This window comes from Chlorocebus sabaeus, chromosome 10, assembly GCF_047675955.1.
Source record: "Chlorocebus sabaeus isolate Y175 chromosome 10, mChlSab1.0.hap1, whole genome shotgun sequence".
Classification (NCBI taxonomy): domain Eukaryota; kingdom Metazoa; phylum Chordata; class Mammalia; order Primates; family Cercopithecidae; genus Chlorocebus; species Chlorocebus sabaeus.
This window is the reverse complement of record NC_132913.1, coordinates 100,251,881-100,268,140: the sequence shown is the minus strand read 5'-3', so window position 1 is coordinate 100,268,140 and position 16,260 is coordinate 100,251,881. Positions and strand designations below refer to the sequence as shown.

The window sequence follows — 16,260 nt, the reverse complement described above, 5'->3', positions numbered from 1 at the left end:
AGCAAGGGAACTAGAATTACAAGTGGAGCCTAAAGATGTGACTCCATTGCTCTAATCTCATGATAAAACTTGAACAAATGAGGAGTTGATTTTTATAAATGAACACAGAAAATAGTTTCCTGAGATGGAAACTTCTCCTCGTGAAGATGCTCTGAACGTTGTTGAAACGACAATAAAATATCTAAAATATTACATAAACTTAGTTTACAAAGCAGTAGCAGGGTATGAGAGTGTTGATTCAATTTTGAAAGAAGTTCTACTGTGAGTAAAATGCTGTCAAATAGCATTGCATGCTACAGATAAATATTTTGTGAAACAGTCAATTGATACAGCAAACTTCAATGTTGTATTTTAAGAAATTGACACAGCCACCTCAACCTTTAGCAACTACTACCCTGATCAGTCAGTAGCCATCAATATGGAGGCAAGACCTTCCACTAACAAAAAGATTACAACTTGCTAAAGGCTCAGATGATAGCTAGCATTTTTTTGGCAATAAAAATTTTTAAATTAAGTTATGTCCATTGGGTTCTTTCGACTTACTTCTATTGCACGCTTAATGGACTATACTAGGGTATAAACCTAATTTTTGCATGCACCAAAAAACCAAAAAATTCATGACTTGCTTTGAGACATTCACTTTATTGTAGTGGTCTGGAACCAAACCCACAATATCTCTGAGGTATGCCTGTTAAGACTTTCCCAAACAAACAAAAATAGAGAATATTTGTTGCCAGTAAACCTGCCTTGCAAAAAATGTTAAAAGAAGTTTTTCAGGGGCCAGGTGCAGTGGCTCAAGCCTGTAATCCCAGCACTTTGGGAGACCGAGACTGGTGGATCACGAGGTCAGGAGATCAAGACTATCCTGGCTAACATGGTGAAACCCCGTCTCTACTAAAAAATACAAAAAACTAGCCGGGCGAGGTGGCGGGCGCCTGTAGTCCCAGCTCCTCGGGAGGCTGAGGCAGGAGAATGGCGTAAACCCGGGAGACGGAGCTTGCAGTGAGCTGAGATCTCGCCACTGCACTCCAGCCTGGGCGACAGAGCGAGACTCCGTTTCAAAAAAAAAAAAAAAGGAGTTTTTCAGAGAGGGATAATAATATAGGTCAGAAATTTTGCTTTATATAAAGAGCATCAAGAAGGAATACGTGAAGGTAAAACAAAAACTTATTCTTCTATTCTTAATTGGTTGAATATACAACAGTTTGTTAAAAATAATAATAGCAGGCTAGACACGGTGGCTCACGCCTGTATCCCCAGCACTTTGGGAGGCCAAGGTGGGCATATCACGAGGTCAGGAGATCGAGACCATGCTGGCTAACACAGTGAAACCCCATCTCTACTAAAAATATAAAAAATTAGCTGGGCATGGTGGCAGGCGCCTGTAGTCCCAGCTACTCAGGAGGCTGAGGCAAGAGAATCGCTTGAACCCAGGAGGCGGAGGTTGCAGTGAGCCGAGATCATGCCACTGCACTCCAGCCTGGGCTACAGAGCGAGGCTCCGTCTCAAAAAATAAAAATAAAAATAAATAAATAATAATAATAATAGTAATGGCAATAATGTATTTAGTGTTTGTAACTTACGGATAACCTTGCACTATCCATGAGGTGTACGGTATTACTCAAAAGTAGATTTGGATTCGATGCAAATGTATATTGAAAATGCCAGAGCAACCACTAAAAAAAGTAAATAAATAAGTATACTGTAGTTGATATGCTAAGGAGAAAAAAAAAAGGATCACATACAAAATGCTAAGTTAAACCACAAAAGGCAAAAAAAGAGTGGAAGAACAAAAAACAATGAATAGAATGCAGTAACAAATAAGGAAGATATTAATCCAACAATATCAATAATTAAACATCAATTGTCGTGACACCAATGAAAAGAGATTGTCAGAGTGCATCAAAAGACCCAACTATATATTGTCTACAAGAAATGCACTTTAAATATAAATACACATCAAGATTAAACATAAAGGGATGGAGAAAGATATAATAACTCGAATCAAAAGAAAACTCAGTAGCTACATGAATTTCAGAGAGAGCAGACTTCAAAGCAAGGAATGTTATCACAGATAAAGACGAACTTTACATAATGATAAAAGGACCCAATTCTCCAAGAAGACGTAACAATCCTTAAAGTGTATGCACCTAACAACAGAGCACGAAAATACACGAGGCACAAACTTATAAAACTCCAAGGAGAAATAGATGAATACACTATTTTAGTTGGAAACTTCAACACCCATCAGTAATGGACAGATTCAGCAGGCAGAAAATCAGTAAAGACATAGTTGAACTCAACAGCACTATCAATCAACTGGATATAAATGACATCTATAAAATACTTCATCCAACAGCAGCAGACGACACATTCTTCTCAAGCTCACATGGAACATTCACCAAGACAGACCACATTCTTGGCCATAAAACGCACCTCAACAAATTTTAAAATAAAAATCATACAATGTTTGCTCTCAAATCCCCCAGTGAAATTAAGCTAGATACCAGTAACAGAAAGGTAGCTTGAAGATCCCCAAGTACTGGGAGATTAAACAACCCACTTGTAAATAACACTTGGATCAAAGAAGAAATCTCGAGAGATATCTCAAAGACAATATTGTCAATATGTTAGTTCTTCCTAACTTCATCTATAGATTCAATGTAATTTCAAGGGAAATTGCAGCAAACTATTTGTGGACATTGACAGAGTGATTCTAACATTTACATGGGGAAGCAAAAGACCCAGAGTAGCCAACACAATATTGAAGGAAAACTAAGTCAGAGTACTGACACTACTTGACTTCAAGCCTTAATATAAACTTCCAGTAATCAAGATAGTGTAGTACTGGCAAAAGAATACACAGGTCAATAGAACAGAATAGTGAACCCAGAAATAGACACCCACAAATATAGTCAACTGATATTTGGCAAAGGAGCAAAGGCAATATGATGGAGAAAAGGCAGTCTTTTCAACAAATAGTGCTGAAGCAACATGCAAAAATAAATACATAAATCTGGACACCACCTTATACTTTTCAGAAAAACTCCAAAACACTGATAACAGCAAATGATTCCAAGGATGTGGATGGGAATGCAGTATGGTATAGCCACACTGAAAGACAGTCTGGCAGTTTCTCACAAAACTAAACATACTCTTACCACATGATCCAGCAGTCATAGTCCTTGATAATTATTCAAATTTTATTTACAAAAAACCTGCACACAGATGTTCATAACAGTTTTATTCATAATTGCCAAAACTTGGAAAAAACCATAATGTCCTTCAGTAGGTGAATAAACAGTGGTACATCCAGACAATGGAATATTATTCAGCCCTAAAAATAAATGAGTTATTGGGTACAAAAAACAGAAAGAATAAATAATACCTACTATTTGATAGCATAGCAGGGTGACTATAGTCAATAACCTAATTGTACACTTTACAATAACCAAGAGTGTAACTGCATTGTTTGTAACGCAAAGCATGAATGCATAAAGGGATGGATACCCCATTCTCCATGATGTGATTATTCCATATTGCGTGCCTGTATAAAAACATCTCATGTACCCCATAAATATATACTCACAAAAATTAAAAATTAAACATAAATGAGTTCTCAAGCCATGGAAAGACATGCTGGGAACTTAAATTCCTAATCAAAAGAGCCCAATTTGAAAAGGCTACATATTGTATGTCTACCTATATATCATTTTGGAAAAAACAAAACTATGGAGACAGTTATAAATCCATGGTTTCCAGGGGTTGGGGAGCAGGAAGGATGCAGAGACAGAGCAGAGAAGATTTTCAAGACAGTGAAACTATTCTGTATGATACTATAATGATGGATGATCCATGCTATTATACATTTGTCAAAACCCATAGAATGGAGAACATTAAGAAGGAACTCTAATGAACTATGGTGTTGGGGTGATAATGATGTGTTAAGGTGGCTTCATCAAAGACAACAAATGTACCAAACACGTGGAATGCTGATAGTGGGGGAGGCTTTGCCTGTGTGAAATCAAAAAAGTATATGGAAGCTCTCTGTACTGTCCACTCAATTTTGCTGTGAACCTAAAATTGCTCTAAAAATTAAACTCTAGGTCAGGTGCCCTGGCTCACACCTGTAACCCCGACACTGTGGGAGGCCTAGGCAGGAGGATTGCTTGAGTCCAGGACTTTGAGAACAGCCTGGGCAATATGGCGAGTCCCCATCTCTACAAAAAATTTAAAAAGTTCGCCAGGCATGGTAGTGCATGCCTGTGGTCCCAGTAACTTGAGGGGCTTGAGGCAAGAGGATCGTTTGAGCCAGTGCACTCCAGCCTGGGCAACACAGTGAGACCCTATCTAAAAAAAAATAAATAAAAAGTCTATTTTTAAAAATTTGCTAGGCATTCGATGAACTTTAAAGATCATGTTTCTAACAGAAAATAAACAACCTTGCATTAGTGAATGGAATATTTTTTAGGACAAATGCTATGTTGAAACACAGAGAAATGTAAAGAATCTGTAAGACAACTTAGGTGAAAGCTTTAGATACTAGGTTCTATGAATATACGCAAAAACGAACGGTGAAATGGATATCTTAATTGAAATGTTTAAGTTCTAAGCATCAAAATTTTTACCTTTTTTTTTTTTTTTTTTTGGAAGAATGTCAATGGGAAATACTGCCTGAAGACTTACATTCGGGGATAGCTTAACTTTTTTTCTTTTTTTTTTGTTTTTGTTTTTTAAGGCGAGGAGCCCTTTTATGTAGACTTCATTTCTCCCTAAATGCTTAGAGGAGAACGGCCTGGTGGTCTGGGTCCCTGCTCCCTTCCCAAGAAGTGGCATGAAAGCTCTGGCAAAGAGGAATGATGTGGCAAGCTGTTCACTCATTAGAGTAGGAAGCGTAAAAAATACCCCCACCTCGGAAGAGTTGCTGAAGGCCACGCCCGTGTGATAGTGGTCAGGCAGCCCACTGACCATGCTGGGGAAGACAGGACGTTCTCCCAGGTCTGGCTACTAAGGCCTGGGCGTTCTCGGGACCCCTCTGTGTGTGCGTGTGCGGCTTCGCTGGCTTAGGCGTGGCTCGCTGGGGCGCCACGGACGGTAAGGGGAATGCCCCCTCTCTCGGTGTAGGGCAGAGCTTGTGCGGATGGGGCCCGGCCGCGACTCGCGGCCAACCCTGGCGTTTTCTTCGCTGCTGTGTCGGATGTGGCGCGTGGAGGAGTCGCTGGAGTAATGCCGGTCGGAGGGCGGATAGGCGACCTGGCGGCGGGGAGGGAAAGGCAGTCGAGCCCAGGGAAAGAACGAAGTGAGCGGTCGAGGGGCGCGGAGGTCTCCTCTGCCCGCTCGGTCCCCTCGGCCGTGTGGGTCCGCTCGGTCGTCTCGGGGCCGCCTTCGGCCCGCCAGGGCTGCACGTCTGTTGGCGTGGCCATGCCTGACCCACCCGTCCACGGCTTCGCGGCGGGGCAGGTCCACGCCCCAAGCGTCTGCCAGGTGGGCCAGCAGCAGCTGGGAGAGGTGGCGGTGCGCGCGCTCGTCCCAGTGCACGCCGTCGGGGAGCCGGTGCTGCGCGGCGTGGCGGAAGTGGAAATGCAGGTCCAGCACGTCGAAGCCGCGCCTCTCCGCCTCGGCGGAGCTATAGAAGTTGGCCTCCATCACGTCTTCGCGCAGGTGGGCGCAGCGGAGGTGGCGCGCGCATGGGAGGCAGCTCCCCGAGATGGTGTCAGCCACGGGCATGGCTGTATTCCAGAGCAGGAGGCAGGACGTGGGCAGCGCCCAGTCCAGCCGCGCGAACAGGCTCTCCACGTCACGCCGGTAGCTCCTGGGGAAGCCCCGGCCATCCCTGGCCAGGTCCCAGAGGCAGGAGTTCATGACCACCACGTCCGGGGCGGGCTCGGACCTACGCAGCTCCTCCACGACGCGCTCCGCGTAGTGCGAGTACACGCGCGTGAGGAAGTAGAAGCGCACCAGGTGGTGGCCCGAGCGGAACTGGCGCACCTCGCGGTAGTGGCTGCCATAGTGCATGCGGCCGCTGCTGCAGCCCACCAGCAGCATGTCGCGCTCGAAGCTCAGCTCGCCCTTGGCCTTCAGCTGACTGGAGGACAGCAGGCAGTCCTTCTGCAGCAGGAGCACCAGGTCCTTGTACACGGCCAGCTGGACCGAGTCCCCCATGACCACCACGAACTTGTTGTGCAGCAGCTGCCGGACTTCGCAGGCTCGCAGCTGGGCCATGGCGGCGGAGGCAGGGCGCGCGGCTGAGCTCCCGCCTTTCTTCAGCGCAGATCCGAAGAGGATTCAGGGACCTGCAGGACCGCTAGGTGCAGGACCGCTAAGGTCGTCTCTGCTCGGCGCCGGGGCGTGGGACGAGGAAAGACGCTGGGGTCGCGCCCCTGAAGGCCGCCTGAGCGCAGTTTACTTCAGCCGGGGTGTGACCTCTGAACCGCGGAGGCTCCCTTGCGAGTACTGGCTCCACCTGGTGGAGGGGAGGCGCAGAACCCCCGCGGGAGCGCCCCGCTAGCCGTGGGGCGGCGAGCGCTCCATTTGGGTGGATCTGTGCTGACTTTCAAGTAGCACCGCCGCGGACTGCGCTTGGTTTGCTCCCAGTGCCGCCTGCCCACGGCCTTCTCTTTGTTTTACCAGCAGCGGCTCGCCAGTGGAGGCCGCCGTCCAGTGTGGAGGCCGCTTCTTAGTGTTGGCTCTCGGCGTTCCTGTGTCCGGTGGAGAATGTCTTCATCGCCGGCTTGGCTCTCCTTCCGTGCCAACTCCTATCCTGGGGCATTTGGGAAATGCCTCCTCTGGAGGAGGGATGCCATTCCTAGGGGTAGAGCCCGAACTGGGGACTGACCTGCTAGGTCAGTCTGTTGGCAGAATACTCAGGGCAACCTGTACTGGAGGGCTCAACTCTATTTTAGTTAAAATATTTCTTACCAGCTCATGGAGGATTCACATGCACTTATAACAAATAATACAGAGATCGCCGTGTACGCTTTACCCATTTCCCCCACCGGTGGCGTCTTGGAGAGTTGTAGTACCTCGGCGCACTCAACATACAGACTCTTTCCTCTGCAAAAAGATGCCTCCCATTGTCCTTCCAGTGCCAACCACCTTCCTCCCCCTCCATTGCCCTGATGCCTGGCAACCACTAAGCTGTTCTACACTTACAGAATTTTGCCATTTCAAGAATTCTATTTAAATGGAATGACATAATATGTAAGCTTGGGGGACTGGCTTTTTTCCCCTGAAGCATTGTTCTCTGCAAATTCGTTCAGTGTGTTTACTTTGTAAACCCTGACCACCTGTTTTCTGTACTAGGAAGTGAGTTTCCAGTGGTACCAAGGTGTCAATACTTTGTTCCCTTTTTATTGCTGAGTGCTATTCAATGGTATGGATGGATGTACCATAGTCAGTTTAACCAGTTACCTGTTGAAAGGACTGTAGGGTTTCTACTTGAGCTATTACACGTTACATTGTTACGCGCATTCCTGGGCAGGTTTTTCTACAAACCTAGGTTTTCATTTCTCCAGGATAAACCCAGCACTGCAACTGCTGGGTGGTATAATAGTTATGTATTTATTTAGGGCGTTAGGAAATGCCCAGACTGTTCTCCAGAGCGACTGTACCATTTTACGTTCCCACTAGTAATGAATTAGTGGCTAATTTCTTTGTTTCTGAGGTGTAGATATGCATATCCTGGATATGTAAAGACCCTGGAATCCTTATCTATATGGAGATGGATATGACTTTCCTGGCTGTATGAACCCTGGTTTCCTTCTTCCTTGGATATGGATATATAAGTGTCAAGCTGTGTAACGTAGGCCTCCTTCATCTTTCTGTATGGATGTGAGCTTCCTACCCGGTATAATCCTAGCCTCTTCATCCTCGGTTAGGAATATGAGCTTTCTGCTGAATAAATCTGGACTTCTTTCTCTCCATCCTTGGTTCTGAGTGCAAAATTCTTGGACCTATTTTTAACAGAGGTTAATAAACAATCACCTTTTAAAATATTCCTTATGATTGTCCTATTTATCATTTGAGACCTTTGTGTGAAACAGCTAATTTTGGAGCCAGTTATTGTAATTTTTAGTTATGACATAAACATTGTGAAAATTGTCAAAATCAAAATGCAGTCACTTGTGTTAAAAATCTCTGACGAATAGAGGTAAAGAAAGCCGTAAAGGGAGAATTCTCGTGCATACATGTCCCAAAGGAAGTATCACAAAAGTGTCCACAAAAACCACAATCTTGCACAAAGGCCATCACAATCTTACAATCTTACACCTCTGTCAGAACATCTGCCCAGCAACTGCCTGTCCAACCTTGGACTGGCACCACCCTTGTTGTTACTGATCCTTGTAGCCAGAATAATTATCTAAAAACAGTGACACAATCCTCATTTTTCCTTTAAAAACCTCTGTCTTCCTTTACTTTCCTGAATACTCGCATAGTTAACTATAGCACATATGTTCTCACTGAAATACCTATTTCTGAATAAACATAATTTCCTTTTGCAGAATCTCCTTCTGTGTTTTCTATTTAGGTTGACAATATAAATTCGTGAAAACCATAAAATTCATAAATAGACCGTTATCAAGAATTGCACTTGTCTATACATTAAGGGGACTTTATATGCTTTCATCCTTACCTATTTTATATACATATATTTAAAATACTAGATATAAATCAATTGGTTTGGTAATTTCTTCTCATATTTTACATATTTTTAATTAGTGGGAGCGTCAAAGCCTTTTGCCTTCACTACAAATGAAAGCATGATTTATATTAGTTTAACAACTACTTTTTGGCCCCTAAAATCAATTGTTTGTCCTTATTGCCAAGAAAGAAAGTTGAAATTATTCACTAGTGTATGTAAGAATTACCTGAAATTTTATATTATTTCATGAAAACAAAATGATTTATTTGTATGTTGCATTTTAAGGATAATAATTGAATAAAACTAAAGTCAGTTTATAGTAACCTACACAATCACCTTTTGTTCAGACTACCTTAATGGACATGCTACCCTCTCTTGGGGAGATTTTGTCACCTTCAGGATAAAATGAAGAAAAAGATTTTAAACCCAAGTTATGGTGATATAGAAGCCTCATACTGTATCTTTTTTTAAATTTTTGGACGGAGTCTTGCTCTGTCACCCAGGCTGGAGTGCAGTGATGCTATCTCAGCTCACTGCAATTTCCACTTCCCAGGTTCAAGTGATTCTCCTGCCTCAGCCTCCCAAGTCACTGAGACTACAGGTGCCCACAACCATGCCCGGCTAATTTTTGTATTTTTAGTAGAGGTGGGGTTTTGCCATGTTGGCCAGGCTGGTCTTGAACTCCTGACCTTAGGTGATCTGGCTGCCTCAGCCTCCCAAAGTTCTGGGATTACACACATGAGCCATCGTGCCCAGCTTCATACTACATCTTTAAAATGAACATGTATGGCTAAAGAAGCATTATATTTATTTGAATGCTATTATAATATTGAAGTTGAAACTTCAATATGATTAAAGGAAAGAAACCAATTTCAATTTCTCTGAAGGGGTTATTTTTTTTGCAAAGATAAAGAGGTCTGTCTTAAGAGCACAGTGAATAAATACTGTCATTTAACCAGTTAATTTTTACAGAGTTTTTATCTACTTGTTTATCCATATTGATTTTTTAAAAAATCAGTTAACTTATAGATTTGTGAGTTTTTTTGTGTTGTATAAATACAACCTTAAAAGACATTGTTCTGTGTTGTAATTCCACTCTATGTACAAAGACATTTCATTTTAGGACCAATAAATGTTAAAGCTAATAGAAAACCACGTCAACATTTACTTTGTTTAACTCATTTTCCAATATTATCATTTTTAATTGTTGTTTCCAATGCCTAAAATTTGTTATTAATGATATAAAAATATGCAATATGTTCAATTTAAAGTATAGCATAATATGAACTTACTTTATGATATTTTAAAGTATTTTTTCAGTATTCTTCAGTTTTTTTTCAGTATTTTTTAAAGTATTTTTTCAGTATTTTAAAAAATTGCAAATACATGACCTTAAAAATTCTAGAGAAGAACAAATAAATATTCAATCTTGTATTTACTCCTACCTGTTCTCAAAGGTGTGTATCCATCCAGTCCTCTTTTTACAATGTCACAAATAATTAAAAATGTGTATATGCTTTTGTATTTTTACATAAAATTCATTATTTTCCATAGTATTCTATAACTTACTTTTTCATGTAACATTATATGACAAACATCTACCTTGAGTCAAGTACCCTAGAAAACAGAGCTTAAAGAAAAAGCTGATGTGCTCACTTATTCGCAGGCAAATCCCAGAGAAATAGGAATAAGGGAAGAAAAGAGAACAAATATGATGGGATACATTACTGGGCTGACTATGTGGGTGTCAGTTGCAACTGACTGCATGATCTCATGGGATCATCTTCCCAGATGTTGAGTAAACTGTTTCATGTCAGGACAGTTAATCTCTGAAATGAAGGAAGAAAAGTGTATCTATTAGCTCAGTCTCCCACATGTGAAAAGTTCATTCTCTGTACAGGGCATTCAGTTCCCCTGTGATTCCAGATTACCAGTGTGTAATCTGGTAATTACTTTTACCTTAAACTTAATTGTGATATTAAGTTCTCACCAGTGTGTGAGAACCAAATGGATTCCCCTGCCACTAATAGCTCAGCAGCAACAGAAAATCCCTGGGGCCTAATGTGGGCAGTATAGTAATGTCTGAGAAAGTGAATTGTCACTGTAACACCAGGGTAAAACTAATAGCCAAGGGCCTGGACACAGGTACTATCAAAATAATATGATGTGCTACTATGTATTGATGACTGAAACATGCTTTTCCAGGTTTCTTATGTCTTACAGGTATAGCTCATACCTTTAAATGGCTGAATAGTACTTCATTGAAGGAATACACTACAAGTTATTTAAATAATCAAATAATATTTGTTATGATAATAAAGGAAAAAGGAAATAAGGCAAGGAAGGATGGGAAAGGGCAAACTATTGTCTTTGGTCTTTGGTCAGGAACTTGTCAATGAATTCTTTCATCCAAAACTCCAACCTCCATTTCCTACCTCTAACTCCCTCAAGATCCAATTCCATATGCATTCTTCCAATTCCTGTTGATACATATTAGCTAGGTCATGAAATGCCTTTAGCATGGAAACTGGGATTATACTTCCGTGCACAAGTTGTGTTAAGACATGATCTGGCTATTGGCCTAGAAGCAGTGAGAGATGATAACGTCACACCTTGCGATCATGCAAATTTACAATTTCAGTGTAATCATTACACAGTCTCCGGGCAAGCAGAGACTGTTCTTCTCTGGTGAGGAGGATGAGGCTGCTTATATCAGCCAGGAAATCTCAGGAGAATCCAGGGGTTCAAGATTACAATGCTCATCCACCTAAATGTCATTATCCCAGATACTAATGATCTCAATATTTTCTATCTGGGTTTTGACAATGACTTGGGAGAATGCTTGCAACTGTACATTTAGTTCTTTTTACATCTCTAACAAGGCTGTAAATGGATTCCAGTCTTAATTTTTCACCACAGTCTGTCCTGAGTTTATATTAATGCTGCCATGGCAATCCTCTGGCAATCAGAACATGCCTTAAGTTAGCAATTAACTGCTTTGAGCCTATCATTTTCTTTTTACAAGTTATCTAGGCCTATCAAAAGTAGCTACCTTACTCCATTATCTTTTAATTTATCATTTGCCCATACTGATTACCACAGATACTTGGGCTCCTCCTTTTACCTTTACCTTAAACTTAATTGTGATATCATTGTGTGCCATGGATTATTAGCATCCTACTTAACACAGTAGTGGTGTCCCTCTTGCCTTCCAACAAGTGGGCATCCAACTCCAAAATCCCATTTTAAAGGTCTGTGTTCTAGAACATTTTCTGGTCTCCAATTGCTTGAGTCCTTGTATTAGTTTCCTGGGGATACCATAACAAATTACCACAAATTGGGTGGCTTAAAACAACAGAAATATATAATCTCCTTTTTGGAGAGATGAGAAGTGCAAAATGAAGGTGGGTGTCATCAAGGCCATCTTTCCTCTGAAATCTCTAGGGGAAGATCCTTCCTTGCCTTTTCCAGTATGGGGTAGCCCTATGAGTTCCTTGGTTTATGGCAGCATAAGTCCAATTTCTGCATCAGTCTTCACATGGTTTTCTTCCTGTGTGTTTTTGTCTCTTTTTTCCTGAGGAGGACACCAGTCATTTTGGATAAGGGCCAACCCCACTCCAGTATGACCTCATCTTCACTAATTACATCTATAATGATGCTATTTCCAATAAGATCACACATTCTGAGATATTGAAGATTAGGACTTCCACACATCTTTTGGTGAGGCACAATTTAACTTACAATGGCCCTCACTCCTTCGAAAAAGAGCCTGAGCCAAGGATTAAATGTTGATGGACAAGTGTGATTCCATTGGTGAGAGAATGAGGGAAATGGGAAATGTTGGAGGGAAGACCAGGAAATAATTCACAGTCAAATATTATCGTTTTAGCCACATTTCTCAACAAGGCACAGCGAAGCACAGTTGTTTACAAAGCAGATGTGCTTATTTATTCATGTATGATATTTTCAGATAAAGAATAAAGAGAAAATCAGGCTCAAGCAAGTCCATCCCAGAGAGTCAGGAATAGAGCATAACTTTTCTGCTTGGTGCTCTTCTGGATCCTGTCTCCCATTGGTTATAATTTGCCCATTAGGGCTTAAACTCCTCTATAACTGGGTTGTATTACCTAGACCCTTTAGCAGCATCTTGGTAAACCGAGCTGTGTGGTGCTTTATCCATGTCTGGAAGCAGTGAGAAGAGTGAGAGACTTCAGGCATGTGACCAGACAGTCATGTGAACGGGTGTTACGTGTATCTTTAGGTCTACAATTTCAGCTCCTGTCGCCATTTGCTTGATATTCATGAGGGAAAGGAGTAAGAGGAGAAGTCTTCCTCTTTCAGGTATGATTCTCTAATTAATTACTCTGATATTTTTGCACAATCTATTCTTGCTCTTTGTACTTATTAACTGAGCATGGAAAACCTTTGAGAATTTCTTTGATATTCAGACCTCTTCTACTCAGGGCATTTGGGGCCATAGTTTCCCTACTCTATTTCCCCAAGTGATCAGACCCTTTCTACTTCTAGTATCTTCTCAAATTGTCATCAGAATCTCTTATTTTCCAAAACTGCAATTTTTATTTAAAAAATTATTTTTCTATGATTTCAGAGTAATTAGGAACAAGAGGAAAAAAGAAAATTGTGCTTGTTCTGCCATCTTAAACTGAATGATACCCACTTAGTTTGTTGATTGTGGAAATAAGTATCCCACTGTTCTAGTTTCACTAATAGTTCTATTGGATTTATAAGTTAGAGTTATTCTGGGTTTAAGAGTTAAAGAGTAAACCACATAGATGGTATTAACATAAGGAGGAAAAATCAGGGCCTTAGGAAGCTACCAGACTGAAAATTTAGAGAAATGTATTATGGTAAACAGATGAGCTCATTGGCCCAAGAGGTTTTTCTGACCATCCTATTTCGTGTCTCCTTGCCTTTCTCCATCACTCAGAATCCACACCCTGCTTGATTTTTCTCCACAATCCTTATTGCTGCTTGAGATTTTATTATTTGTTTATTTTCTACTTATTCCGTCAGATTTCATGAGGAAATGGCTTGTTTCTGTTTGTTGCAGTATCCTCAATTCTTAGAATGATGTTTGGGTACATTTCTGGTTCTCAATAAATACTTATTTAATGAAAGAAAGAATGAGTCATGGAAGTTCGTTATTGGAAGAGATATTTAAAAACTACTTTACATACCCATCTAAAACTTGAATTGCCTAAATAACATGTCAACTAAGCAGTCATTCAGACATGATACTATGTTTGTTTATGTTTGGTTTTGGGAAACTTTCTGCTTTTCATGATGTCCATTAGTCCTCAGAAAGTTGGACCATAATAGAATATCTCTCCGATATTTTTAAGGATCTTTTTTTATTCCTCGAGATACTTCCATGTGGTAGCGTTTAATATATTTGGATACCATTTGATGCCATGATTCTCCTGAGTAGTCCTTTATATTGGCCCCGGATCTCTTCAATTATTACTACCTAGGCATGATTTCTATTTTGTGTTAGTGCATGGCTCTATATACAAATAGGTATAATGATAGAATAAGAAAGATAATTCAGAAATATGTAACCATGGCACAGCAAGAATTTGTTTATATGATGATAAAGTGGATTCCTGTGGGATAATGTCCACGTTCCCTTCCAAAAGCCAGTGAGATTTGGTTCTAGGATCCTCTGTCCTGGTGGATTCTTAACTCTGCAAGTTTTGGGGGAAGAACTAGGGAAGCAAGAATTGCCTCTTCCACTCCTAAGTCTCTCTGTTTCTTTTATCTCATGTATATCCTGTGCTTTTCTTTGGTTTGCTGACTGAGCAGTAATCTCAACACTGTCATGTTCATGTTGTCATTTACATCAGCTGTTAAAGCTAGACCAGCTTTTGTGGTTGGTCCTAGTTTATAAGCGTCTTCTCCAATCCTAGTTATTCTTTTCATAATGCATTGCAAGTCAGATATGACATTCAAAAGTAACCCAAATTTTCCAGGTGTGGTCTGATCAACACAACCTTGGTTTGGATTATTACCTCCTTTGTTCAATTAATACTGCCTAAAACCTAATCCGCTTTTTTGGAGGATCTACCATGCTCATGACTCACATTGACTTTACCTCCCACTAACCTCCCTGAGTCATTTTATAGCTGATAAGTATTGTCTTCCCTGTCCCAAACTTATGCCTCTGGCTTTCTGAATTTGAGAACAATTCTCAAGACTTATTACTACTAGATTTATTCTATTGTTCCAGTTGGCTGAGATCTTTTTATTCCATTGCTACAGCCTGTCAAGATGTTTCTGGATTCTAATTCTTTCATCCCAGTTAGACAATGTCCTTTTCAGCAATCTGCAAATGATGCTTTAATACATGTTCCTTTTATGTCTGCAAGTCAATAATAAAAATTCTGAACTAGATAGGACAGGGTAAAGGAATTGGGATACATACGCAACTCCCTTCAGTTTTACATTGATCCAGTTTTCAGTAGACTTTGGATGTAGTTGTTTAACCTATCATTGATCCACGTAATTATTTTGCTTCTAGTACTTATTTCTCCATCTTATACAAAGGAAAATTGTGAAGTTGTGTCAAACATGTTTCTTATAGATTAGGTTTACTAGGTTTCACAGATTTAACAGCATAACCTCACAAAGATGTGCAGGATGATGTCTGTTATCTTCTTCCTGCTTCTCCTAATCCACTACATCCTGATTCGTGTCCCTGGAAGCTGTCCTTCGTGCACTGCATTAACTAGATTCCTTTGTCCCGCACTGGCGGGAGACTGCAGGAGGGCAGGAGGAGAATGAGATCACAATATGTATTTCCCCAGATTGCTCTCTTCATAGCCAGAGATAATCAGTAGTTTAGTGTAAGTGGCTTAGTTCTTCTACCAAAGTCCACAATATCCCTCCAATGAACTCACCAGCTGAAGTTACAGCTACAACCCTCTCCAGATTCCCATACATATTTTCCTCCTGGCCCCTTCAAATCTAAAGGCCAGGGCAGGCTGCATGGTCTTGCAACTTGTGTGATCATATAGGGTCTCATGCTTGGTTTAATGCTAGGCGATCCCTATCATGAAATTCTTAAATCAATTTTTAGTGGGGGGGGGCCCTGCATATTATTCAGACAGTCCCTCTGTGGTCGGTACTGATTCTCCCCAGTTGCTTTACTGTCTCTCTAAGTTTCCTTTAACCTTGACCCATGCTTTTATGAGGATTCTCTTTTCTAAACTCTCCTCTAGTACATTAATTTGTTATATGTGCATCTGTTCCCTGCCTGGACCTTGACTAATACAGAAGGAAATGAGGTGAGTCTAATATTTTTTATGTGAGTCTTTGTTGGCTCCTAGTGATCATTGCTTCTTTAAGTTCTCTATACCTATTCCTTTATATAAAAGATTCTAAAATCTTAGCTGAAATCAATGTAACTTTTACTTGTCTTAATTTGCCAAGTCTTTCTTTGTCCCATTTTTCAAAGATTGGCTGGTGTTTGCCTGTCTTCAGTTTTATTCCTCTTTACTGTTTGTGATCGTCCCTCAAAGGTCACTGGAAATGTTTGGTTTAATGATTTAATTTGAAGATTCTTTAGAGACCTTTAGAAATAATTCAGGACCAGAAGTTTA

General features: G+C 40.9%; 1 protein-coding gene across 1 annotated transcript; it reads right to left on the bottom strand.

Annotated features, from left to right (window-relative positions):
• Positions 1-291: 291 nt before the first annotated feature.
• LOC103217780 (PC-esterase domain-containing protein 1B-like) lies at positions 292-8,612 on the bottom strand. The gene has a single exon (XM_007966147.3). It carries the CDS (start codon positions 6,220-6,222, stop codon positions 5,008-5,010), a length of 1,215 nt encoding a protein of 404 aa, XP_007964338.1. The 5' UTR covers positions 6,223-8,612; the 3' UTR covers positions 292-5,007.
• Positions 8,613-16,260: the final 7,648 nt, after the last annotated feature.